Below are 26,964 nucleotides of genomic sequence, written 5' to 3'. Positions count from 1 at the left end.
GAACCTCTTTGCTCAGCCTGGTGTATCACTCTGTGGTCAGAAGGCATTGCTGTAGTGTGTGCCCTGTTCTCTGCAGTGTTGGAAAGACACTTTTAACTTGTACAGGGGAGGATTATTCTTATCTCAGAGTGGGAGTGGAAAATCCTTATCAGTGAATGCTCTTTAAAAGTAGGCAGTCCTCCGTAATTGCCAAATGCCACATAGAAAATTATGATCCAGAGATAGATGATACATGCTGTGCAGGCTGTATGCTGTGTTAATAATTGTAGAGGACCGTTGTTTTTAACTCCTGCTTTTTAATTACTTGCATTTTATTAAGAACGTTTAGTATTTGCTTCTCTACCAAGCACTGCAAAGGGAATCAGTTTGCTCAGGATGCAAGTGTGTCTGACTTGTTGATTCAGAGCAAGAGCCATGAGCATTTGGACATACCAAAAGCCCTTAATAGATTTGTCTACATAAGCTATTATAAATCACTTTGTGTATTCAACTATCAGCTTGATTTCTCCTGTAGCCAGTTTTGCTGAAGACGGCAGCATTTTCAAGTTAGTAAGCATGCAACAAGCAGTGTGGGTTCAGTGGTTTTTAAATACCGGTGGAAGTTTTATTCACCAAATAAATGCCTTTAATAGAAGCTTTGGCCTTATGAACACTTCAGGTTTGGAGGCTTACAGACATTTATGCCTGTAGTTATCTCACCCTTGAAATAGTTTACATTCCAGAAGTCAGTGATGGATGTATTTGACAAACTGTTCCTGTTTCAACTTAAAACCACATAAGTCTCATTTATTAAGACATTGCTTTCATTCTCATCTTGATGGTGGATGTGGAAAGCATGCTTATTAGCACGACAGTAAATCTCACGTTGAGTGGCTGATTAAATGTCTGTTCAGATAGAGCCACACTGGCCTTTGCATTTTGGCAATGTTCCTGTTTTTGGTTCCTTTGGGTTGTTGCAGTCAGCAAAGCCGCGTACGTTGCAGCAAGCGTGTTGACCCCATAATGAAAGGAATCAGAGGGTGCCTGATGTGAATTTCTTTTAGTAAATCTTACCTCCTGCCAGTCAATTATGGCTATTGTACTGGGGCTGGGACATAAAATTCACTTTGAAGGAACTGCATTTCTGAGCCTGATATTTATGCTGCTGGTTAGGGAGTAAAATTAAATACTGTCTCAACGATAAAACATATTGCCAGTGTACCAATAAAGCTCCAAACATCTGTCTGCTTCTTACCTATTTCATCTGTCCACACTAGCAAAATAATTCTCTTTATGTTGTTCCCTCATTATAAATTCAGTATGATTCAAGTCTTCCTTGTATGTAGAGCAGCAACATAACATATGAACTGCTTATTTTTGAACGATTTGTGATTTATGGAAGCCTGATGATGGTGAATTATATAAAAGTCTTTGAGAAAATACAAAGTGTGAACCAAGAGAAAGTTTGTGATGTTTGCTGAAGACTTGGGAGAAATAAATAGCAAGAAGAAAGCTTGTTTTCCTACTGACTCTCTGTAGACTATTTCGTGTAGTGTTTCATATGGCTCTCTATAAGGCACAGTTAAAGCTTTGAATAAAATATGGCCTGTGTGATAACTTCCACTAAAGATGTTAATATTTTGTATCGTTGCTCTTTCTGAATGTAGTAACCAAATAACAGATAACATGGAAATGTTGGCCTCCACAGTTCCCACTTCAGCACATCGCAGTAGCAGCGCAGTGTTTGAGGGCAGAGATGGATGCTGCTGCTTCAGTACATTCGCAGTTCTGTATGTGAAGAAGAAAGGAAGCAGAATAAGATGCCAAACAATCTTATTTTAATAAAAGTTAGCACCCAAACCTTTGACTTTTGAGCTGAAATACTTGTAGCACTAAAATCATCTCCTCCATCCTGATGTTTGTTTTTCTAGTTTACCTGCCTTAAATTTGTTCATTTCGGCAGCTCCATTCTGCAGCAGTGTTCTCGGAGCTCCCACCCGTCTTTTCAGCAGCATTTTATAATGGATCAAATTTTTTTGTTTTTAACGTAAGATGGAAATTTTTCTGTTTTGCCAAGCCCCACCTCTTCTTGTGTCCTGTCCCTTTTTAGGTCAGACTATTTTTGTGGACATCATCTCCCTTCTGTTTTTCCTTTTTAATTCCCATCCCAGATGATGGTGCTTCCTGTTGAGGCAGGTTAGGGAGAGTGGGGGGGGGTTTACCTGCCTTAAATTTGTTCGTTTCGGCAGCTCCATTCTGCAGCAGTGTTCTCGGAGCTCCCACCCGTCTTTTCAGCAGCATTTTATAATGGATCAAATTTTTTTGTTTTTAACGTAAGATGGAAATTTTTCTGTTTTGCCAAGCCCCACCTCTTCTTGTGTCCTGTCCCTTTTTAGGTCAGACTATTTTTGTGGACATCATCTCCCTTCTGTTTTTCCTTTTTAATTCCCATCCCAGATGATGGTGCTTCCTGTTGAGGCAGGTTAGGCAGAGGCTGAGGGGGGAAGAAGTCTGTGCCACAAATTGGAGGTTGGAAGGAGCCTTGAGGGAGGGCACGGACAGGGATGTTCTGCTGCTGTCCACTGGACAATACGAAGACATGCTGGAGTTACCCTGTTGCTACTTACGCTTTCATGTTGGCTTATAAAACCTGAGGGAGAAGAACTGGAATGAAAAATAACATTTTTGTTCAAGCTCTCTGTTTATCAGTTTCCAGTGTGGTTTATGTCTTTGTGTGTATTGTCTATAAATAGAAGGCTATAAGTTGTCAAGTCTCTGGAATGGGTGTGCTTTTCTTCATCCAAATGTCTTGCTACAAAACAATTTCCCCTGCTCCTTTTTGCCTCATTAGCTTGTGAGCTAACCTTTTTATTTTGGACTCTGTCATGAAGATGGTGATAGTTGCAGTATGTTTCTTTTTTCTATTCTATATGTGCAATAGCACTGTCATCATGTTTTCCCTCTGTGCATCTTCAGTGTTCTTCCCATCCGCGCTCCCTGGTTTTCGGTGCTTTCTCTTTGATGTGATCCTCGATTCTGACAGTTGGCCCCGGTATGTGCAAGTGTCTCATCTTTTCCTGAGTTGCAACATGACCCAGACAGTGTTGCTCTGCTAATTGTCTCTGTGCTGCTGTGGACCTCTTGTTTTCCTCTCAGGTTGCTACACAGACTGGTTCTGGCATCCCGTTTGCCTTCCCTGTTATTTTTTTAGTATCTCGGAGGTGGTAACTTGGCTACTGAAAGGATGGAATGATTAAAATAATGTTTTATGGATCATTGGAGGGGGAAAAAAAAAAGCCATCAGCTGCTTTTGTAATTTTTTGAAGGACATTATTAAAATGTATCTCATAGCTTCAGCATTCACTCTCTGCTGTCATTGTTCTCAGTCTTTCAAAGAACATTCTGGAAAATGAAGTTTTATCATTAAGATTACATTAAAGTGGATTGCAGAAGGGAAGAGCAAAATATGAAGAGTCTCAACAGCTCAGAACAGAAGGATGTTGGCATCTCATTCACTGGGATGTGGAACGAGGAACATTAATAGGCTGATAAACAGAAATGACTTTTTCTCTTTAAGGCTTAAAAGGTTTATTTTGAACTTGCAAAGATTTTAAAAAATGCCAGTTCTCCAAGCTTATGTTGAACGGAGAACCTTGGGCCTATTTTATTTTTTTTAAATGCTCATTTTGAGTGAGCAATTACTTTTGAAAAGCCATAGGTGTCATCAGTATGGAAGAAGAGTGCCCACATCTAACTTTAATTGTATTTGCTGCTGGGTATCTACGTTCAAATCCTGTTTTGTATCAATAAGGAATATAACTTTGTTTTTGGATTTTTTTCTTATAGATGGTTCATGTTGTATTTGGTGCAGTTTCTGGAAAAATTATCCATCTGTCCTAAGAGAGGAAGAAACGATCTTAATAATTTGCTTTGGCATGGTGTGGAGAATTGTAAGAAAGTTGAATTTCACACTTCTTATAGCAAGGAAACCTATGGTAACAGAGTCAGTTCAGAGAAGTTTAAGTATTTTCTCTGCATTCATAGACATCTCTGACATTTAAATTTTATCTACATTAGCATCACATTTGATCTGAGGCTGAAATATAAGCAGATGATGGTGTTCTTTCCAAACACTATGCAATGGCTGAGGAAATTGTCCATTTATCTCCCTTGGCTTAATTTTTCTCATGTTTTGAAACACTAATTTTCCAATCTAGTTTGAGAGGTGTGTATATGGCTGAATGTCCGTGCTCTCCGTGAAATGTGAATCTCAAATTTCATTATTTCAAGAAGGAAACCTAGCACATATCTCATTTTTCTTTGTGAATGTCAGCTCAATCATAATCCGTCTGTCCACTCAGCATTTATAGAAATAGGTCACAATATTGGAAGATGAAGAAAAAAAGATTTCTCCATTGTCCTATCAAAATGTTTTGCAATAATCAAATGCGAGATTCTGGCTGTTTTGTAGTATTTAATCTTATGTTTGCATTTTTTCTTCTGTTCTGACTCTAATGAGGACTAAGTTTCTTTGATAGAGCAAATAATATTTGCAGTAAGGTTTCTGTAGTGTGATTTAATTTGTTATAACACAGTTGTTGAGGTTTTTGTACTTATATTTACCCTATGCATAGAAAAAGAATATTGTTGAGCAAACTCTAATGAATCTTAAGACAGTGGCTGAGGTTATCTGGTCTCACCCATCCGTTCTGCCCTGTATTGGAGGCTGACGTGTTGGAAACTTGGTAGGCTGGCACATATGCATGGGTGTAAAGTCTGTCTTAGCACAAGCTTAGCAAAGTCTGTCTTAGTACAAGCCCTGTGGAAAAATAAATGGGGGGATAAATGTTTTAAGCCTAGGATTTTGAGGGGCATGGTGTGATGAATCTTCCTGTTACATTTTAAGATGTCGCCCAAGTTGTGTCCATCTACTGGAAATTACTGTCAGCCTAAATTGCCCCTGAAGGGGTGTTTAAGGTGTAGGGTGCTGTATTGTGAACTGAGCAGCTGAGGTGTGAGCCCATGCTTGAGTTTGCTAGCTATACTGCAAAGTGGTAACCTCCAACAAAAGGACGGGCTGGAGAGCGGTGGTGGGTAGCTTTATAATTTGGCAACTGTAAGTTCTGAATGATATGTTTTTTGTACACTGCAAGTAATCACTTCTTCAGTGACATATATGTGCTTGTGACATTTGATGTCTCGGTTATACCACTTAATTTTATCCCATGTTTCACAGTATGCCGGGACTCAACCTGCTATTTGTCGTCTTTGGATGTTGGCTTCTAGGAAATTTTTTAATATGGATTTATTTGCAGAATCCGACAAGAGTTGATTCTCTACTTTATCCTGTGGAGTTCTTGCACTGTTCAATAAGAAAAAGGCTAGTGTTTCTATTAAGTATCCATGAGACTGAATTTGAGATGTTTGAGGTTGGGATGGGGAAGGGAGTATCCAGTGCAAGGCTGGCGCTGCTTCATGTTCCATCACCATAGATACTGCTCTTGGGCACAGGTTCCCTTTTTAACTGATTAATTAAACCAGAACCAAGGAAGTAGTGGTGCCCTGGTAATGAAATTATCCATTTTCAAATGCAGATTTGAAACCCTCTTGATGAACTTTCCCACCTGAATACAACAGTGAAGAGACTATTTCACAGTCCCTGATTATTAAATTGGTCTGTGAATGGTTCCAAATTGAACTGGAGCTTTAAACAGGCTTCTAATTCATCCAGTGTTTTAAAATGCCTATTTTTCTTCAAGGAGGAGTATTTTGAGGTAGGGAGACAGCTGCTTGGGGATTTTGGTGAATTCCTACATAAGTTTCCCAAGAAGTACAATTTGGTGACCTGGCAGCGCAGGATATACTTGATTTACGCTAAGAGTGCCTTTTAAGGCAGTGTTCCCTTTCAGATCTATCTAAACAGTACCTTAACAATAGTGCTATTTTATTTAAAAGCACTTTTATTTATTTTCTTTTAATTATAATGATAAAGAATGAAGCACTCATAAATTTTCCAGTGTTGTTTTTAGCATCAGAGAAACAAAGATCTTCTGTTCCCAAGTAAGCTAGAGGTGTTGGTTTTGATCTTTCTAGCTTGCTTGAGGGTTTTTGACTTGTGTGCAATACTTTTTTTCATGTCCTGCTCACTCTTTAAATACTTAAAGTTAGTGCAGTCTTGGATAAACTTGTCATACTTAAATTATGAACTGACTCTTAACAATCACAAGAATTGTTTTGCTCTTATTTTGTTATTGATCAAGTACTTTGCCAGCATACTTGATCTGTGATGAGTTGCTTGATGAGTGCATTGGAACAGCTGTCCATTAGTGTCCCAGCAGCAGACTGAGTGCCTGAAGGGCATGCATGAAGAACATCTCCAGGAATACATGGATAATTGTGCGTCACCATGTCATGCTGCACAGAGAGCTGAGAAGAAGAGGGACCAAGGTATTCTGGCTTAATTGAGAATCATGTCCACGTTGCAAAAGAAGTGCTAATCACCTGGCCTCAGACGACATTTCTCTTCCAATATAGGTTGCTGGCAAGAACAATGTGCAGGTGGTGGCTATAATTACTTGCTGAGTATTATCTGTCTGTCACAGCAGATCATATTAAACCTCAGTTTTACTTCTACTTTGTTAGAAAAAGATTAAAAGATACAGTAGAACCCGAGATCATGTGTCATTTGTTGAAAACAAGGCATCTTCTCAAAGGCAAACTGGTTGATTTTGAAATAGATATGCAGTTATGTAAATGCTTTGTATATGTGAGGTTCCAGTAATTGTCTTGTGCTGAACAAGAAGGCTGTCACTGGGATGGTTCTTCTCTCATGTCTTTTTCTGAGAACAGCTGATAATGGGACTGCAGCTACTCGATTTCCAGTGCTGCAGCCATAAGATGAAATGGCACCAGCCCTAGTGTCCTGGTATCATGGTGATGCCTCTCCTCTCAGGTTTTTCTGATCTGACTAAGAGGCAGTGGTCAAGATTTCACAGGTCTGTATTATCTTTTTTAGTGCCCGAATACTGGAGAAGGCCCGGCAGCAGCTGCAGGAAGAAATGCTACGGATTCAGAGCCAGCTCTTGGATGAGAAGAAGAAGCGTGAGCAGCACGAAGCACTGGTCAGACGGCTGCAGAAGCGTGTACTGCTACTCACCAAGGTGAGTTTCTAGATAATGTTTGGAAAAGCCCGTGTCCTTCTTTCTTTCCTCCAGGTGTAGTCCTTGCTGTTTCTTCTTTGTTCACCTCAGTAACTGGTACTACAAAGTTGATATGGGGCCTTTGTGCGGCGGGTGCTATAGGAGACATGAAACTTGTCTTTAGGGCTGTGTTAGAAAAAAGTACTAGTACATCCTAAGGCTTTGCTAGTGTTCCCCCCATCTGGGCTCATGTTGTGTTGGCGATATGTGACTTCGTCTCAGGCTTGGCATTTGTGCAAGGGCAGAGAATTGAATCATGTTGTCGCTAGAGTGTTTTGAGCCACTGAAGGGAAATTATAATGGCTTTGGCTGCATCACCTCCTTTCCTAAAGAGAACGAAACAACGGCACCTAGTCAACTGTTCCTGTGGAAAAACAATTTACAGAGTAAGAGATTTGCCTTCCTCTTACGCTGAAAGTCTGTTCGAATGTAATGGTAGGCACTAGACCAGTAAATTGAAAATACGTTTTAAGATTCTTTCTATAGGATATATCAAAGAAGTCTGCATTACCCTATATCAGGTATGCTCTCGTGATGGAATTCTATACAATAATTTTGAAGTCTGTAGAGCATTGAAAATTTTATATTAAATTCTGAGAGCGCTCTTTACCCAAAGGGAATAATAATTCTCTGTAGTCAGAATGATAGGTACTTCACTTTCCAAGAATACTCCTTATAAAACTTCACTCATCTGAGCAATCTCCCTGATGTTATAAAGCTGTTCACGTGAGTAAGCTTATGTGTGTGCATAAGGTCAGACTCGAGTAGTTAGAGCGAGTGAGAGGGAGCCAGGCACATCACTGTGCACGGGAAGGAAAGATGCTGGTATGGGAGTGTCTGAGCAAGAGGGAAAGGAACTGTTCTGTTGCTTGTGCTTTAGGCTTTAATTTTCAGTGTCAGCTAAAGCATTTTGATTGGTTTTAATTAATTTTAATTAATTTTAATTGTTAAGCCAAAGAATCTGTGATGTATGGTGTGATAAAGCAGGGCTTCTTGACGCATGAAGCAACTGCTTTACAAGAGGATATTCTGTCTTCCCCCTGAAGAGGAGTAGAGGAAAAGTTGGAAATGTCGTTCATCAGACCATGGAAAATAAACTTGTATTTTGACAGTGGAAGTTTTCAGTGTGCTCAATGATTCCTCAACTGACCTGTTTTAAAGGAATAAAGACTCAGCTGTTCTCTGAAAATTTATATTCCATCCAGGGAATGCTAGGGGTCCTTTGTGAAGAAGTGCATGCATTGTGGTACTTGGGCAATCTATCCTTGGCACTATTTCTCCTACTGGTTGTTCTTATGCAAAATTAGAAAAAGGAATTTTATTTAATTAAAAAAGTATGATATTGTGATTTAAAATGAGACTGAGCAAATATATTGCCTGTTAAAAATAATTATTTTACATTGAAAGCATATCACCTGGAATGGTATTTAATCATCTAATTAGTGGCATCAGTAGTACAGTGTGCTTCTATGTAATTTGAGAATGGAAAAGATGAGCTCTCTCTATCGAATCTTTGTCTTGTTAAATAGGACTGTGAAAATCTAATTTGGGGGGAGACAATTGTATATATGATTGAATTGCTATTGCTTTTGATAGTGTGATTTTTGCTTTTGTGTATATTTGACCCTCTAGTAGGGCAGTGAATCTGTTCCCGTATGCTGAGCAAATAAGGATTGGAAGGCATCAGACATGTTTAACAGTGCAAATTTAATGCAGTAACAGCTGTCCTTTCTTTGGGCTCAAATTGTACCCTGGAAGTCTCAGGCCTTGAATATCTTGTAAAAGATCAATAGAAAACAATAAGCTGTTCTTCATTTGATAACAGCAGTATCTAATATTTTAGTAGTAAACATACTCTCTTCAGGAGGTACTTGCTTTGCCAATCTGATTCCTTCTCAGCTTACTTTTATGGCTACTGAATTTTTTTCCTGAAGATTCAAACAATCATTTTTGGCTTTCACAGATTGCCTGTCTCACTTGTTCAGTCTTGTTCATTTTCTACCTGCCACAGTCTCTGTCTTTCTTGGTTGCTCTCGTATTTCCATTTCAGTGCATTTAACTTCTCCCTCCATTGCTTGCTTCCTCGCCTCATTTATTTCTTTTGGGCTTTCTTGACCTTACTTGGGCCTTTCCAGTTGGTTTACTGTTTGGAATTGGCACAATTGTCAGTCTAGGATAGTGTGGTGAGTGACTACAAATCTCTCTTCCCTGGCAGACTTGAAGAACAGCGTTCTCCAGTCTTTGACATATTAGTGCAGTGGTCCAGCCCAATCGATTCCACCTCTGACAGTGGGATGGCGTAGGAGCTGCGTCCTGGTTATTCATGTTGACAAATTGCTGTTTAGAACATGTTAGTTGATTACTTTCTCCCATATGTCCTTGTAAATCAGGGCAGTACTTAAGTTTTCTGAACCACATGTTTTCAGTGAAACATAAACTAGATTTGGACACTCTAGAGGTTTTCAGACATTGATGGCTTGAAGGTATCTCCTGGAGTGTCACTCTGTTCACTTAAGGCGATGAAAAAGAAATTGATGTTTGAAGGGATGTATTCACTCGCTCTTTTAGAAATCCACTTGGCTGGGTTCGCTGTCTGTTGTGCTGTCTTTTTGCTTTGGCTTTGCTCAGAGTTTTAGGGAAATCTTTAATCTTTGCTTTATTACCTGAGGTAGTTCTGATACAGCAGCAGTGGGACATAGCTGAAATGCTGGGGAAAGACCTAGTCCACCTCTGCCCTTTTTCCTGTTTGATTTACTGCTGTATTGGCTTTGAATGCCATGTTTACCTACACAGTTTTGTATTTGACTTTTGTGTTGTCCTTAAGCTTGTGAGTATTTCTCTTTTTCTGAGAGCTTTGCACACTACTCCTGGTCTTTGTTCATGAAGTAGGCTTATTAAAAACAGTCAATTCTGCTACTGAATGGCTAAAATTTGAATCTCTTAGGAAATTTTATATGACATGTAGGTCTCCCAAAATGAAAAACCCTTTCTGAAAATCCTCATCTGAGCGCAAGCAGCTGATTGAGTCAATATTTAATGGAAACAAAGCTCTGGTCTATTTGTTTCAGGAGGGCAGCTTTCAGGAGGCACAAATGGACCTTGTGCAACAGAAGTGAGGTTGGAGCAATAAAGGCACACTGAAGGGTTCCCAAAGCCTTCTGATGTGGAGGGCCACACGTTGGCTTACATGGATCGTTTTAGGGTTGTCACCTCCTTGTCTCCTCATGTGATTTTTACTTGGTTGCAATCAGCCGTTAGCTGTATTCCTTACTTAGTTGCTCTTAGGGTTCAGACCTGCCAGCCTCTTCTCCTGCACGCGTGCAGTTCAGTGACTCCTTAAAACAGTTATTTCTTCTGTGCACAGAGCTGGTGGACATAACTGCATGAAGCTGCAGAGTGACTAGGAACAGCCTATAACACATGCAGAGATTTGACCAGAGACAAAATGCGCTGCTTTTTTGCAGCTGGTGTGAGATCCTTTGGGGAAGCTCTTACCTATTTGCATACACCAAAACTCAAAATGTGAAGCCCAAGTTCAGTTACTTCTTGTAACATTCCAAGTGAGTCCAATTTGCTTCTGAAATCGTAGACTTTGTGAATGTACACTGTCCTAATTTCATCCCTTGCTCTCGTATAAGGCATAACGCAGCAAATGAATTAATCTGATTGTACTGGATGTTGTTGTTTTGCTGTGTTTATTTCCCATCTGTGCATTTGTCTGCCTTTGGGTACTCCACTGCCCCAAGAAGAGGCTGAAAAATTCCATTTTGTGTTCTGAGCGTTCAACCAGATCATGTGATCTGATAGGAAATCTTTGTCTATTGAGACATAATTTAGGCCATCACCATAAAAGTTGGAGATTAAGCAAGTATTGATTAAATAACTCTAGCTGAGTGTTCATACCACATGTTCCTGGAGATATCTTCGCAAGAGTCAGTGCAAAGTATGTAAGTGACTCCCAGAGCTGAGAATGGCAGAGATGCATCAGAAATGGGACTAGGTAATTAAACTGTTCATTAAGCATGGCAGATGCAGAGTTCATGGCTTGATTCGCCATCTGCTTTGTTTTGTAATCAGTAAAGATTTAAAATAATGCTGCTGGTTTCTCTGTCATACTGGGTCCTGCATTATGTTTTTTTTCTTAGGAGGCAGATGATTTTAAAGTACAAGGAAGGATCTTAAAGTTCTAGGGATTCAGTGAGGGGGGTGAATTAACCCTTTTTCTGGGATACGTAAAAATTTAACTTCAAACATTGCACTCAATATTGCACTCAGTAGCAATAAAAACAGCCAGTCTGGCAAACAGATGCCTTGCAACAGACCTTCTTTTGGGTATTATGCCCTGTGCTCTGCGTCCAGGTAGCATGGACAGCTTTGGGGCAGAACTGAGCTGCTCCTCTGTGTTCTGGGCAGTATCGAATGCTTTTCCCTGGCTGTTATGATACGATGCTTCTTCCTTCCTTCAATCCACTTCATGACTCCATGTGTATCATTTAAGCAGTGCCATTACTCATGCATCACCAGCTGTGCTGCCACTCTATGTGTGATTGTTAACTGCTGTCAGCCTGACCCTTCCCAATCCTTTCCCTCTGCTCACCGTGTCTCCCCTCCGTAGATTTTTATAAACCCATGGAAGTTATCTTCCTTTTTATGCCTGCAAATAAATACATTTTAAAGCAATTCCAGTGCTCCCTCTTCTATGATTCAGCAAGGCAGGTTTTGTCAGGTGAGGTAGTACGATCATCCTGTGTGCTTGAGAAGAGGGGAGACAAGGCACTTTGTGTTTGAAAGAGACTCAACAACCTTTAAGATTGAGCACAGTTCCCTTTAATTTCAACTTGATTATATTAATCAGTTAAATAATTTCACAGAAAAGGTGATTGGTAGTTATGGGTGAGAGGGGGATGATAGCAAGGGAAGAGAGAAGATCATTAACCTCTGTGGGACAGAGAGAAAGAGGTAATTGCTGCCTGCGGAGGAATACGGGGGGTTTGAACAGGTCTCTGCTGAATTGTAATTTTTAGTATCTAGTAACATCATGAATTTTAATTCCCAGACTCCTCTTGTAGGATGCCTCTTTTAAAGGATGAGGACTAACAGGTCAGAGATGAGGTAGATGCTTTTATGAAAAATCTCCCCTCTCCCCGCCGTTAGCTGGTGTTATGTTGATCCCAAGTTCAGTCTGATGCAGGGTGGCTGTTAGGCTTTGTGTTTGTGGTTTACACAGGAGTGTCTGGGTTACTGGATAAAGCGTGCTAAGTTTTGTGAGGAGAAAGTGGGATTTTGGGGTTTGATAACTGCTGCTGTAGGCTTTTGCTGTTAAGGTTGAGGAAATACCGCATTTTGTGTTTGCTTCTGTTGGTCTCTGACAGCCTTGTGTCTTGTGAGGTGGAGGTGTTTCAGTGAAAGAGTTCTGGGAGGATTTCTTTTAACACTAGGGTTTTTTGTCCCCTGTGTAACCCAAATTTGTTGTGGGTTTTTTTGAGTAACTTCTTCCAGTTATTTACTGTGTCATGTTTTTTCAGTCCTGATCCACCTAACCACCTTCTGGAGCTCAGGCAGCTGCCTCCTAAATGTAGCAGCATTGGAGGTAATTTGCTGTACCACTCTTTGCCTGCAATGGATGCTCCACAAGGAGATTCTGCAAATAGTTACTCTGACAACACTTTTCCTGTTTGTTTTTTTTTTTTAAATGTCTGTCACTGGTCTACTTTACTTTTCTTAATCATCTTGCTGTCTGCATTGAAGGGACCTTTAAACCATGCTCTCCCCTTCCATATGTAACAGCTTTCTAGGATCTATTGACCTGGTTTCAAATATCTCTAGACCTCAGATTTTGAGAGTGATTTTTCTCCTTTGTCTGTACCCCCTGATTTGTCTGCTTCTGGGTTTTATTTAGCTTGTAATGGAATGGTCTGACTCTAGTTTTCATGGAAGTTGCTACAGAAAATACAAAAGAACAAGTATAAAGTTTATCAGCCTCACCGTAGTCTTGACTGTGTTACATAAGTCACTCAGCTCTGCAACTATAGAAGCATAGCAGTGTTGGTGGCTTCACCCTGCCTTTCTCATGAACCAGTCACAACATTTAATGAAATGGTTTCATCTGCAGTGTCTGCGCTGCCCTTTCTATAGCATGCTGATCAGAATCCCACAATACTTTAACAGCAATTTTTGCAGAGATTTGTACAATGACAGACTAACTTTGTGCTGATTTATACTTGGTGCTTCATTATATTCATTACAAGATCTTATTTGCATGCTTGACATTTTAAAATATTGTATTTGGAATGTGTTCTTTATTTTGAGACCTTTATTAAGCAACCTCAGTCTAAGGGTTTAATTGTTACTGATAGCTAAGAGTATAATTACCTCAGTAAAATATCATGACTATATTAAGCAAATGGAAATTGTCTTCCAGAATAAAGTGAGTACAAGCCATTTTCCTTTGAAACAGGCTGTTCCACGAGGCCTGCTAGTATCGTTTGCTAATACAGTTGCAGAATCTCTCTATAAAGAATGAATAAGGAGAGCTGAAATCGATGTGTTTGGAGAAGAAGCTGTCTGTAGTCATTTCGAAGCAGTGCACAAAGACCATTTGGAAGAAGGAAGTATCTTTAAACTAAACCAGAAAATATTACTGTTTCTCAAGTGAGATTTGCAGATTTCTGAAAGACAGGAGAAATGCGTGTTTTCTGGTATGGGCTCCCAGACAAGCGCATGCTTTTCTTTTGTTTGGTTTTCTTTGTTTGACATTAGCTTCCTTGCTTTGCCTGATATGGTCATAGGTTTACTACTCACTTTTTTTACTCAGTGAAGAAAGTAGCAGAGTTGTTGAGTTCTCACTTCCTTACCTTGCTCCAAAATGACTTTTAAAAGCCTAAGAGTTCCCTTAGTTTCTGACTTGTTGGTCTGCATCTGTTGAAGGGATCTCTGGATCTGAGATGACTGAGTTTGTTCACTGGCTGTGGGCGCTGCACATGTTTGGGAGCGTGGTCTGCCCTTACCTTCTTGCTTTCTGTTGGATCCTCTCTAGTGAGATCTCTTGATCTGATGTTGCCCTAATTCTTCATAACTAGTGGATAAATTTGCCTTTTCACTGACTTTGGATAGTCTACCTCTTTGTGTACCTATATGGGTACCTGTAGGAATTTGTCCCACAGAGGCATGAAAGTGATATGCTTTTTTAGAGTACAGCTTAGTCACCTTAGGGCTTTCAACATGGAAATGGTGAATGTTAGCTTCAAATTACCAGCCTGGGGGCAGAAGATAAATTGACTCGTGGGCCTTGCTTCCCTTTCCCTTTTAGAAGCATGAAAGAGCTTATAAAAAATATCTTTGCTATTTTTTGGCAATCAGTTCTGTGTAATTCTTTCTCTTGCCTTTTTATGCGTCTGGTAAACCTTGCAATGATAAAAATATGGTGTTCATTACTATCTTTATATCTGATGCTTTTAAGGTGGAGGCACAAGGACAACCTCTGTATTCTTATTGATGTTGTCTGACATAATTTCTATTTAAGCAAGGTGTTTAGAGGGTTTTTTGAAAATTTTATAACAATTCAGAATATGCAGCAAAGTTAAAAGTTATGTGTTATTTTCTGAGGTATTTTTGAAGGTCTGTAGAATTGTGGTCTTTTTTCCCAGAATACTGACTGGATTCTGCTTTGTCCTACTGCCACTAGATATTAATGCTCAATGCTAAGAGGTTAGATTATGAAAATTAGAAATATACCCATAAAATAATTTATTTGACCTTCAGTTCTCGTACTTCTCTGAGAGAAAGGGCTGTAGGACTTCTAAAGGTAAAATATTCAATAAAAAGAAATTAGGTTAATCCAATGTTATGGCTGAGAATTTAAACTCACCCAGGTCAGGTAATTCAAAGTTATAGTTCCCTTGATGCGCATGCTGTAACATTTATTCCTTAGCTCCTCAGCCCTGAATTATGAAGGATGGTCGAGCGGATATGGCAGACAAGCAAGCGGGAAGATGGATGGGTGGAATGAGGGAGTTCTTGTTAAGGGAAGTCGGGCAGAACAAACCTCACTTCTGTGCCTCGCGAGCGAGGGAAGGGCGAACAGCAAGAGGTGGCCGAGTGAGGTAGCTAGGCATGGGCTTGGGCGGTATCCAAGGATAGGGGAAGGGACTTGGGATTTCTGAACAGCAGGCTCTAAAATACTAGCTAGGATAAGCTTCACAAACAGGGTTTTTTGCATTTCTTTGTTCCTCAAATACTTACGGTTTGAAGGCATTAATATCTGTGCCTCTTAGAGTTGTGGTATTGCCAGGAGAACTGCGGCTTTGAATCTCTGACTTCTCTCTGTTTTAGTTCTCAGCCATAAAACTAGATTAACTGGGTTTGCTTCAAGTTGAATTGCAGTGGATTTTTTTTAAAGGATAGGAGAGAGAGATAATTAAGTAATTGCACAGTAGCTTATTTCAACATGTGAGCCTCTGGTAAGAACAGCTGCACTACTCAGACACCAGTCACTCAGAGCATCCTTTCAAATGAAGACCCAAAATCTTTATAAAACTGAAGGACTGTCTGGAGAATTAAGGAGTTTTGGATTGCTCCTGGCACAGTATCATGCAGTACTAACTATTTTGTTCAATGCATGTTCACAACATCTCAGGTCAAGCATTGCTTAAATTGATGAATATATTAGAAATCAAATAAGTTTTTTCAAAGCATTGTGGAAATGGTCTTTGACCCATGATTTGTTGCATTGAGGAGAAATGAACTGTTCCCTATTTTATGAGCACATTTGCTTATTAACAACATTATTTAAGAGAAACTATAGCAAATTTGAAGAATTGGTCTAGTTTCAGTTAATGAATTCTGATTGATGTCATGAGATTATTATATTACAAGTTTCTCAATATATGGGACATATGCTGTGTTGTTTTGGTTTGTTGTTTTGGTTTGTTTTTTTTTTTTAGTGTTGTGTGGGACATCTAGACCAGGAGCCGTGAAGAACCATTAACCATAAATTTTCCTGTTCAGATGGAAGCAATTTGGGTCAGTGGGGAAACTGAGGCTTAATTTTCTCTCTGTATGAATCCAGAGCCTCAGGATTTCCCCAGAAATATCATGACTTTTTTTGAAGTCAGGAATTTGAAAGGGGATTAATAGGTAAACAAAGTGTGAGCATGAGACAGGAAAATAAGATAAGCTTTTTACATCAAGATGATGTTTAACTTTCTTCCTGTCGGGAGGAGGAGGAGGAGAACTATTTTTATGAGAGTCTTATGATTTGTAGAGGTTGTATGTAGGAAGATCCTACAACCCTATGGGGTGTCCAAGCTGCTTTTTGAGCAATGTTTAAATATGTCTGTAGTTGTGTCTACATCTTCTTACTTTCCTTGGGTAGTAAAGAAAAAGAATTGTCTAAGGAGTCCAGCAAATGTGTCTCTTTGCTTGCTATCACCTTGGCTCCGTAGGAAGTGAAATGTGCTTACTCCAATGCCGTATCATCCCAGGTACTTGCTCGCATATGCAACACTGAGGGAAGCAGAGACTACACCCTACTTGGTCTTCTAGTGAATATTATTTTGGGTGCCACAAGACTGTGTGTAAGGAATTGAGACAAAGTGGTTGAAGTGAAAGTAATTGAAGGGGGGAGTGTTTTTAAACTGATCACTTTTCTGCAAGTGTTTGAGAAGGTTTGCACTGAGCTCGTGCCTAGGAGCTGCAAACACCTGGAGGGCTGGGTTTGACATCGAAGGCAAGTATTTTTCACAGGAAAATTTGCATTCTGCTCATTTGCTGTGACAGCCCATGCTGTAACTGCAAGATCTGTTGTTTTGCTGCAGCTGAATACTCTTCCCCCCCGCCCCTTTGCTCCACTCAAGATGCGAGAGCGGCTCCCTCCGTTCAGTTTTCTCCACCCTGCTGATGGGACTCTGAAGCTTACATTTGCTTGTCCTGAATCCCTGTAAAGAGCTGTAAAAACTAAATATAGAAAGAAGTGGATGACAGGACTCAGGGCTCACTGTCCTTGTGTGCATTTGAAGGAGAGATTCAGACTACAACAAGCAGCAGGTCCTAGGTAGAGCCTTGACCTACCTGAGTGTATAGCACGTAGGTTTGGATTGAGGTAGATGGGGTGTGCCCAAAGCCCTGTGAGCTCAACCTCCATGGGACAATGCCCCCATGTCCCTCCGTGGGACAGTGCCAAGAACCCATTCCCCTTTCAGGGAGAGGAGATCCTCTTACTTCCTTTCTCCCTCTGAGCAGCAGGGTCTTCCTTCCACTGGGAGAAGCAGTTTGAAGAGTCCCTGCTCCCGCACCCTTTCTTCTCTGCCTCTCATGGGAGACACATAGGTTACAGGTAGGTCCAGGACCAACAGCTGGTTGTTACTGCTTACGTGGATGGGAGAGTAGCTGGGAAGATTAATTCCGTGCATTAAACGTGATTAAATTAAAGGTAAGCGTGGATGTGAAGTAACATTTCTTTCAGTATGTGCACACAGCATAGAGCCACGTGCTTCTACAGGTCATGTGCAAAATGAATTTGCAAAATGAATGTGCAGTTCTCAAAATGATCTAGTGTCTGAATTAGCAATTTAAGCAATTTAACTCTTTTTCTCCCCAGTTGCTGTTTTTCCAGACACGTACATAAGCTGCAGAATGTTTTGTGCTTGTAACAGTAGTTCTACTATGTAAATAGTATTTTCAGTTTTACAGATAAGGAAACACTTTCTGGCTTTAAAAAACTAATTTTCTGTTGATAACATACTACCTTTGGAGACCAACTTTCCAGTTGACATTTCTATTACATTAATTACAAAAGAAGAAAAGCTGTGCTTGTTTTGTCACTGGGAAATGCCATTTGCAAAGTTATTGGAAAGCTGACCTTGTCAGAAGTGTTATTGCATTATCCCTCTGCCCAACTGAATGGCAAGAAAAAAATGCAGAAAGAAAAAAGCAATTTCAGGAAATATAATGAAATCAAAACAAAATGCCTTTTATCCCTCTCCAGTGTGAAGATGTTTATTAAGATAGCATATGTAAGAGTTTGGTGCTGGGGGAAGAATGCTTGTGAACCACTCTAGGTTGTTTTTTAAAAATAAAAACCACCATGCGAGAGAATTTTTGACCTTTTGCATGAAGTGAACATGAACAAGTGGCAATACTGACTCCAGTGACATCTCTCCCACTCCCTGTTTTAACCCGCTGTAACCCTGACCATCATCCTTTTCCTCCCTTAGCCATTCTACACACAAGGCTGCGGGGGCTCAGCCTGCACAGACCAAAGTCCCCGCGCAAGGGCTGGGGTAGGGGTAACCTCTGCCACCGCGGTGCTTGGAGGGTCTGCTGGAAGCAGTTTCTTTCCTACCTCCAGTTCACTCTGCCAGTCCTTTAAGTAAATCTCAGCTCTTCTGTTTGCTTCTAGCAAAATACCAAGCAACTCATCTGTTTGTTTTTCCTCTTTCCCTCCCAATTTAAAGCCACAAAGCTATTAATTTTTTCAGAGCCGTTACTTGTCCTCCCTAAACACCGGGGAACAGCAGCAGCTGCACATTCCTCCTGCTCTGCCTCAGTGTCCCCATCCAGGCACAGCTTTGCTGAACAGCCCTGGTGATTGCCTTCTGCAAGAGAGCTGCCTGCTTTCATATGCCTCTAAATAATCCTCTCCACTCTACACACAGAGCAGAAAAGTACCACTTGGTTTAGTGGCCATTTCTTCTCTGAACGTGTGAGCTACAACAAGAGATGCTGAGTGTCTGATTCTGCTCATCCCTGTGCTTTCTCCCTATGGTGTAGCTGTCACAGAGGTACAGTTCACAGGTAGCTCAGTGAGTTCGTAATGGAGCATGTTCATCACACTTTAAAGGCTTTAAATGAAATCTTTTCTACCGAAGGAATGATTAAAAAACCCAAGAAAGCTATTTAACCCGCCCCCTCCTTTTATGCTAGCCAACATGTTTCGTATGTAATATCTATGCACATGAGTTTGTCATGTGTGGTGTTAACCCAAGGCTATGTTTGTAGCGCTGGCATTCCAATATTGGCTTTTTACTTGCATAAAAGAGAAGGAAAAAGAAAACTGCTGAATCCCCTGAAAATATCCTAGATAGGATGCTGAACAGCTGTAAATAATAGCCAGGTTTATAGTTTAACTTTCTAGAGCATATGCAAACTGAAGGATATGAAACATATGTTCTAAATCTGATGCTTTCCTTCAAGTAACACAAGTAAACCAGAAATACAGACAGAAGTAATTAAATGTGCATACCTTCCCTGCCTCACTTTCCTCCCTGCCTGCACATGGATTAGTGAGTTCTGAGGTTCTGAAGGTCCTTCTGCTGCAGCTGTTGGCGCATCCTCTGCGTCGAGTCGCGATCTCTGTTGGAGTTTGCTCTCTAACATTAAGAACAATTTGATCCCTCAAAGGGACCAGCTAAAGTTGACTCCCCTGAATCTGTCTCCTACCAAAAATACCCTAACTTTCTGAGGAGGTCTTTTTACTTTTCACCTAGCTAGGGTGAGTTTGGGGTTTCTTTGTCAGTGTTTATGTACTACTTCTCCCTCTGCAGAGGTAGTTTTTGTCTGATTAGTTTTCCTTCACAGAGAGGGAGCAGGGATGTGGAATTGTTGCCCCTCATCAGCCAGCAGTTACACAGGCTTAGTTTTAATGTCAAACTGCTCCACTGAAAGAACTGGATCTCTTAGCTGCAGCCAAAACATCAAAGTATACATTTCCAGTTGAATTAGCAATAACAGCAGATAAAGGACTTACTGCTCGCCCCGGCCCGGTAGGCATGGGTCATACTTTGTTTGCTTTATGGAGAATTTGCTGTATTTTGGACGCTCTTCAGCTGACAGAACCTGCAAGCTTCCTCTGCTGTGGTTCTGCACGTGGATCGTAGTTGTGCCTCCATGCGAATGAATGGATGCCAATGATCTGCATCAAAAGTTTTGATTTGTAATTAACTTTTAATATGCTAAAAGGAAGGCTAATAAAATGAAATGTAAATTAGAGAGTTCACATTCTTCATACAAATACAACTTAAGAAAAATGGTATCTTCTCATTTTGCTGCATCGTTAAGATGTAACAGGCAAGATTGCTGCTCTCCCCAGGGAGAGCTTTGGGACTTACAAGGTTTATTCATCCAGACCAATGAGTTCTTTTTCCTTGCAAATTTTTCCCCCAAGAAGTAGTGATAAGAAACTCTGGGGGGAGGAATCTTCTTCTTACGTTGGCTGTCCTTTCTCTTTTTTGTCTTGGGACTTGGTCTGGAGTTAAATGTGTTATAAATATCTGAATATCAATGTTTGGTAGACTTATGAGAGCTGTTAACAACTAATGAAGGTTAAATACTGTCTATTTTGGGAACCTGAAAGACACCGTCACTCATATTTTAGCAGTACTCGATGTTTAGAGTTGCATTTTTCCTTTTGTCATTCCTGTGAGATAGAGAAGCACTGTTATCTCAGTTATAAAAGAGGATGGGGAACCGAGACGCTTGGATGAAACGGCTGAAGACCTGAGCCCAAGTCAAACGGGAGTTCTGTGGAAGAGCTGTTAAATCTTTATTGCATCTCTTACTGAGAATATGTGTTTTTTATGGAGTCCCACAATGCAGACTGCAGTTTTCTGTGCCTTACCTGTGTGACAATGACCTTCCTTCAGATAGCAAGTCTTTTTCTGTAGCATGTGTGTATGTATTCCCTGACACTGCCTGTTCCACTGTATTGGCATCAGCATTTCTCTGGTTTTCTACATCTGCTGACTCTTGTCATATCCTGAAAGCATCTAGTATCATTTTGGTGAACCTGTATTAGTACAAGGATCTGATTTTCTCCTGGAGCAGTGTTGCTGAAGTGGTTTTGTTTGTGGAGGTTGTGGCCTGGTTTATAGGCACAGGCTGGAGCCCCTTCCCTTCTCTCTGCAGGCCATGTCTGGCCGGCGTGTCGTAGGGATGTCATAGCTCCAAAGGGTGTCCAAATCAAATACCTTGGAGATTGTGGTTTAAAAGCTGCTTGCGTGCACACTGCGTGAAATCTAATATTTTTTTCCTTCCACTTTGCATTAACTTGCATTTGTGTGTGCTCACTCTGCTTATCAGCCTTTGCTCTTCCCTCATTATTAATTTTTTTTAGGTGCTCCAGAATGCCTCACCCTTGTCTCTAGACTCTGCTAACATTAATATTTTATGTTGTCAGCACACATCTTGCTATTTGCCCCTGTTTTTCTACACTAATAAGTACACTGAATGAAACTTCTGGCTCTAATCCCTAGTGCAGCCTGCCGCTAATTGCTTTCCATGGCGAGGAAGAATAGCGTGCTCCTCCATTAGCCAGCTTTTACCGACAGGTATTTGACTCTCACGTAATGATTAAAACTGAGGGATGCTCAGTCATTTATGTAGACTTTCAAAACCCTGCATTCACTAGTTCGCTCTCCTGTGAGTTCTCTCAAAGAATTGTTAACTAGTTCAGTTTAAATTACTTTAACAAAAGCTTATGCTTATCTATCTCTATTTTATCGTTACACTCAACTAAAAAATATGCTTTGTAATTTTGAACCTTCTCAACTAATTTTCTTAATGTTCAGGTGAAAATTCCTTGCCAATGACTCTAATTTCCCAGAACAACCTTATCTTCTCTTTCAAAACAGATAGGAGGATGTCTGCTGTCTAGTATCTCCAATATAATAGCCATTTTTAATGATAAATCATTTTACTCCTTTTGTCTCTTAACACCTTTTGTTATTTTGGTCTTGGGTGAATATCTAGCTTTGGGATTATTATTATTATATCTTCTCCTTAGTGCAGTTTAATTTCTTGAAGCATTTAGTTGCCTCTGTCAGTTCTCTGGTTAAAATACAACAGAGGACCTGTGTTAAATTTTTCAGAGCCTGTATCTTTGCTGGGTCAGAGTTAGAGTGCAGCTACAGTCACTCGTGCTTCTGACTTCTGAAAGACTCGAAGAATTGCTCAGTATACACAGCTGTCCATCTCAGTTTGTTTTGGGGTTTTAAGTTTTCATTGTGTTGAAATTTGTCTACCTTTAAAATATAAATGATTATTACTGCTGTGGCTTTTACTTACTTGAAATTCTCCATTATGTTTTATATTTACATGACCTTTCCTCACTTTATGCAACCATCACAACTTTTTATGTTTTGATGTTTGTTTTTATTTTCATCTTTATGAAACTGGTAATGTGTAAAAAAAAAAAAACCAACAAAACAAAAAAAACCCCAAAACCATGGAGATCGGTAGGTTTATTTTCTTCCAAATTTTGTTAAAGATTTGAGATACTCTTGCAAGTTCATGTATTGCGACTAGCAATTTTTTAAATATTCGTTGTCTTCTCCCCGTATGAGTGTCTGAATATCACGTGAGATTTAACACTGTTGCAATGAGTAAACAAATCACTGTATTTCCAGGCAAAGAAAAGTATAACTGGAACACAGTTGCTGTCACTCCTGTCTGTCTTGAAGATGAATCAGTCTGCTGAAATGTGCACCCATGGGCAGTATATAGAGCTAGGTAGTCTTGTTCTCTATGATCAGCTTGAGATTTCAAATCTGTTATACCTTATCTGGGGTATTACTTCGTGGATTTTTTCCCTTTCTTCCCCTTTTTTAAAATTTATTTTATTTTTTTAAAGAAACTGTCTGGTTGGTGGTTGCATACTTATTTAAAATGAAGCAATCAGGTGGCAGATAAACTGAGAGGCCACAATTCAGATATTATCAGTGCCAGGTATTCTTACCAGATGGCCAAAGTGCAATCTTTTAACTAATCGTGGATGTGATTATGATGTTTTTATGAGCTTATTCCAATTTCATCATTTATTTGTCTTCATAGCTGTTAAGTGCACTTTTTATGGTGTTTCTCTCTACTGGAAAATTTAGATCAGATTAGAACATGACTTCTCAAAGCTGCGGGAGCTAGTGCATGGTTTAAAGAGGATTAGTGATCAGTATGTATAAGGACTATTCTGTGTAAGGTAAATCTTAGAAGGAACACCTTCATCTTTAGTAATTTATGTGTCAGCAGAGATTTCCTTCTTCCTTCAGCTGGAATCTGTTGTGTTAAAGGTCATTTTATTGAAATTCATGCTTACATATTCATAAAAGCGTGCATTCTTCTGAGCATTATCAGTCACCAAGTTTTTGAAGTTGCCATGCTGGAGATTTTCTGTATCTTCTAGCACTGGAATCCGGTATGATGAATAAAGTGAAATGTCTGCTCTTGATATTACAGCATTAAAAAAATTAGGAGAGGGGATTGTGATGACATACGGTCTTTATACTTAGTGTGGTTCAACTGGCAGGAAAACATGAAATTACAGGAATGGGAGAACTAGATGATGGGCTTGGTTAGTTATAAGCTGATGCTGTATAACAAATTTTCTTTGCTTAACGGTATGTCTGTGATCTAGGCACCTTTTGCTTATTCCTGTGTCTTTATTCTTTGAATCCTCTGGGAATAGCAGACTTGGCAAGATATGGTTTTGTATTTATCTTTTGCATTATTTTAATTTATGTTTGTTAAACCAGCTCTCTAAATATTATGGAAATCTAGGCTGAAAAGGATGGGGGGAACGAGAGTGTGGCAGGTAGAAATTTATACCTTTGACCCTCTTGATTGATCTTTGGTCTCTGACCTGGACTTAGCAGTCCTATTCCTGCATTATAAAAGCTGGAGATTTGCCTTAAAGAAGTGTCCCTTCTACTTTGTCCTCTTTTTTCAGCCTTACTTGCCTTTTATATCACCTCATCAGGTAGACTTTCAGGGTTCTTGCCTTTGCATCACTGCCTGTTTATCTTGCATTGGTTTTGAAGTCTTAGCAAGGGAGCAGGCTGCTAATGTCATTCCCTGCCACGTTCCCCCTGCTCTCCAGGCTTTTCACGCAGGTGGCTTTGTGCTATAGCCAGGGCTTTCCCTGATTTACCTGTTGGACTTCAGCACTTGGAGTTCTGCTGTTCCCTCCTTCAGCTCCGAAGAAACCCAGGGAACTGAGAGCCAACTCCTTGCAGTTCTGGCTGGTGCATGCTCTTAAGCTGCTCGCAGTCACCCTGCAGGGAACTAAATTTTTGTTCAGCTCTTTGGGGAATTTTACAGGTCAGCTCTCTGAGCCGTAAGTGGCCTCAAAGTGGTCACTCCAAGGAATGGCTGGAACCAGTGACCTTTCCGCAAGATTTGTACTGGCTCCCATCACCCAGCAGGATAGCACTTCCAGAGCTAAATCTAACCTGCTAGGTAAGAGTTGTTTGACAATCTTGTGTTGCCAAAGACTGTGGCACTGCAACTCCTTCCATTTATCCTTACATTTTTTCCCCCACCAAAATTTGTTTGAGATTTCCTGTAATAGAGGGTTATGAATAACATTTGTCGCATTTGGAAAATCTAAGTCATTGAGGAATGATTTCAGCTTACTCCTTATAGCCTGCCAGCCTTTTTGCCATTCAAGATTTGAAGGACTGTGTACTACTATAGAGCTGTTTCATCAAGTTTTCTAACAATGAAATTGCTTTGCTCTTCAACCTTGAGGATTTTGTGTTTACTACAGGCTGAGAAAATGTGGGCCAGAGGGCGTAGATGTATAGCATGTATAGTATTGGAAACTAGAGGAGGCTGCTCGATGTGTATACGCGTATCTGAGTGTGTGTAGTGAGCTCTGGCGTGCTTACCCCAGGCATGGGGGACTGGCTGTCAGATGGGTGTGAAGTGCGCTGTCGTCTTGCTTATGGCATCTCTTTGTTTCCCATCCAGAGTCGGAATAATGACAGCTCTGGTAATGCCAGATGGCAGTCACCAGTCATCATTTAACAGCAGAAAAATGTCTAAATATTGTCTCCAAAATTGGTTTGTTCATTCTTTCTCCTTGTTCTAGCCTGGCAGTGATCCGCAGGCAGCACTTAGGGACCTCCTAAGAAGATCCCGTGTAGAAAACTGTCAGAACAGATTGCTGTATGGATTTTCAGAGGATTAAAGTTAATTAAAGAGCTCTTCCTTGCTTTCATTTCCTCCTATCTGCCAGCTATTTACATGCTAATGTAGGGTCTGCCAGGGAGAATAGGAGAAGTGTCAGCATTGGGCATGTTATCACACATGGAAACAGTAGAAAATAATGAGATGAGCAATATATATGTGTGTGTGTGTAGCTTGACAACTGAAAGTCAGCAGCACTGCTTTTTGCATATTTTCAGTAGTGTGTGATCTTACTGAATATAATTCACTCTATTACATCTTGCGCTGCATAATTTAATACTTCATTCACTATAGTATCTTTACATAAGCAGTTTTATAAATAGACAGATTTAAGGGTTTTTTTTGTCTGCCTTTTCTAAAGAGGAAATATCTTTTCTGCAGAAGTAATGAGTAGTTTTACTAGGAGTACAGACCCAGGAGCAGAGATTGTGGTGGGGACTGGCATCTACTGTTGCCTTCTCCTGGAAAGATTAAGCAGTGTAGGTGCTCGGCATGTAAGCAACCCGAGAGTGGATGTAATAGTTTTCTGCTCCAGTTGCATTATTATTTGCCCATTCCATTTTCACACTATTTCAGAGGATTATTTTCTCGTGTCGTTTTTCAATATCTTGCATTTTAACACTTTATTAAAACTACTACATAACAGATGAAATAAAATTGATCCCAGGTTACGTTTCAAGAGGGAGTTTAATGCTTTAGGAAAATGAGAAGCCTTGCTGTCTGCGTTTTTCAACAAAACTTCTGTATTGTTGAGCATAGGTAAAGAAGTCTTTCAGCTGCTAAGGCAGTCCAGATAGTTTGAAGGTACTGAAGGTAATTAAGCTTCTAAGGACCAAGGGCAGTCAAAGACAGATATGTTTCCTGCAGCTTTTTGTTCCCCAATGTGCAAGTGAAAGAAGAAGTGACTAGCTTAGCAAAACAAGACATGCTCTTACCATGGGCTGCCATTGAGCCCAGAGTCCCCGTGTTTCATGTGACCTTTGTGAAACATCTATTTGGGACTGGTCTTTTTCTTCACTTCAGTCTTTTGTGGTTTTCCTAGTGGAAAACATGATGGTTTTACTCTAAGATGTCAGATGGCTGTTCTTTGGCCTTGAAAATCAATGTGACATTTTGTGAAAGAGTTAAAGATGAGGGAGAGGGAAGTACCTTTAGGAGACTTAGTTGGGGGCAGGCAGGGGGAGAAGGTCATCCACACTGAAGAGTCATGAGTGACACCCTGCATGCTTACGACTTCGTAGCACAGCTTTCAAAACAGATGCTGTGAAAGGTATGTCAGGCGAGAGATGCCCTGGGATTTTGGTGTTTGAGGTTTTTTCTTGTACTTGATATTCCAGATCATCTCCCTAGCAAGCCTGGTGGGGCTGACCAAGATGAAATGCTGCCGTGCAATAAGCCTAAGGCTGAATTTCTCCCTGTTGCGGTTCTGCTAACGTCATCTGAGCTACACCAGGGAAAATGTTGTCCCTGGTGTCTAGATGTTGCTAAAGGCTTGTTACCCAGGCCTGTGGAGTTCTGAATAATTCAGAGAGCAACCTGTTGTACTTGGTTCCTCATAGTAGAGGAAACCAATATTGTTTCAGTATCTCTGCTGACTAAATCCTATTGCTAAGTGTGGTTTGGGGAATGTGATATGGTTGCCAGCAGAAAAGATGCTGAGCACTCAATTTATTGAAGATGGGAGACACATATGTGGTAGTCAAAAGGAAAGGAGCCACACGTGGAGCAGATAACTTGTACGGTCCCTGCCTGGGCTGCCTGTCCCTGGCAGGGCCAACACAATACTGCTTTCAGGAGCTCTGACAAATGGAAACAAGAACCAATGCTTAAA

The 26,964-nt window shown here is 40.3% G+C and overlaps 1 protein-coding gene across 1 annotated transcript in view; it reads left to right on the top strand.

Annotated features, from left to right (window-relative positions):
* The window catches only part of MAD1L1 (MAD1 mitotic arrest deficient like 1), a 393,552-nt gene that overhangs the window by 117,999 nt on the left and 248,589 nt on the right, over nt 1-26,964 (top strand). Inside the window, exon 11 of the mRNA XM_009286395.1 lies at nt 6,995-7,139. Within this exon, the coding sequence (XP_009284670.1) occupies nt 6,995-7,139 (145 nt within the window). The remainder of the gene's footprint in view (nt 1-6,994; nt 7,140-26,964) is intronic.

The sequence above is a fragment of the Aptenodytes forsteri genome, unplaced genomic scaffold (assembly GCF_000699145.1).
Source record: "Aptenodytes forsteri isolate BGI_AS27 unplaced genomic scaffold, ASM69914v1 Scaffold55, whole genome shotgun sequence".
Lineage (NCBI taxonomy): Eukaryota > Metazoa > Chordata > Aves > Sphenisciformes > Spheniscidae > Aptenodytes > Aptenodytes forsteri.
The sequence above is the reverse complement of the archived record's forward strand: the minus strand, read 5'-3'. Positions and strand labels throughout refer to the sequence as shown.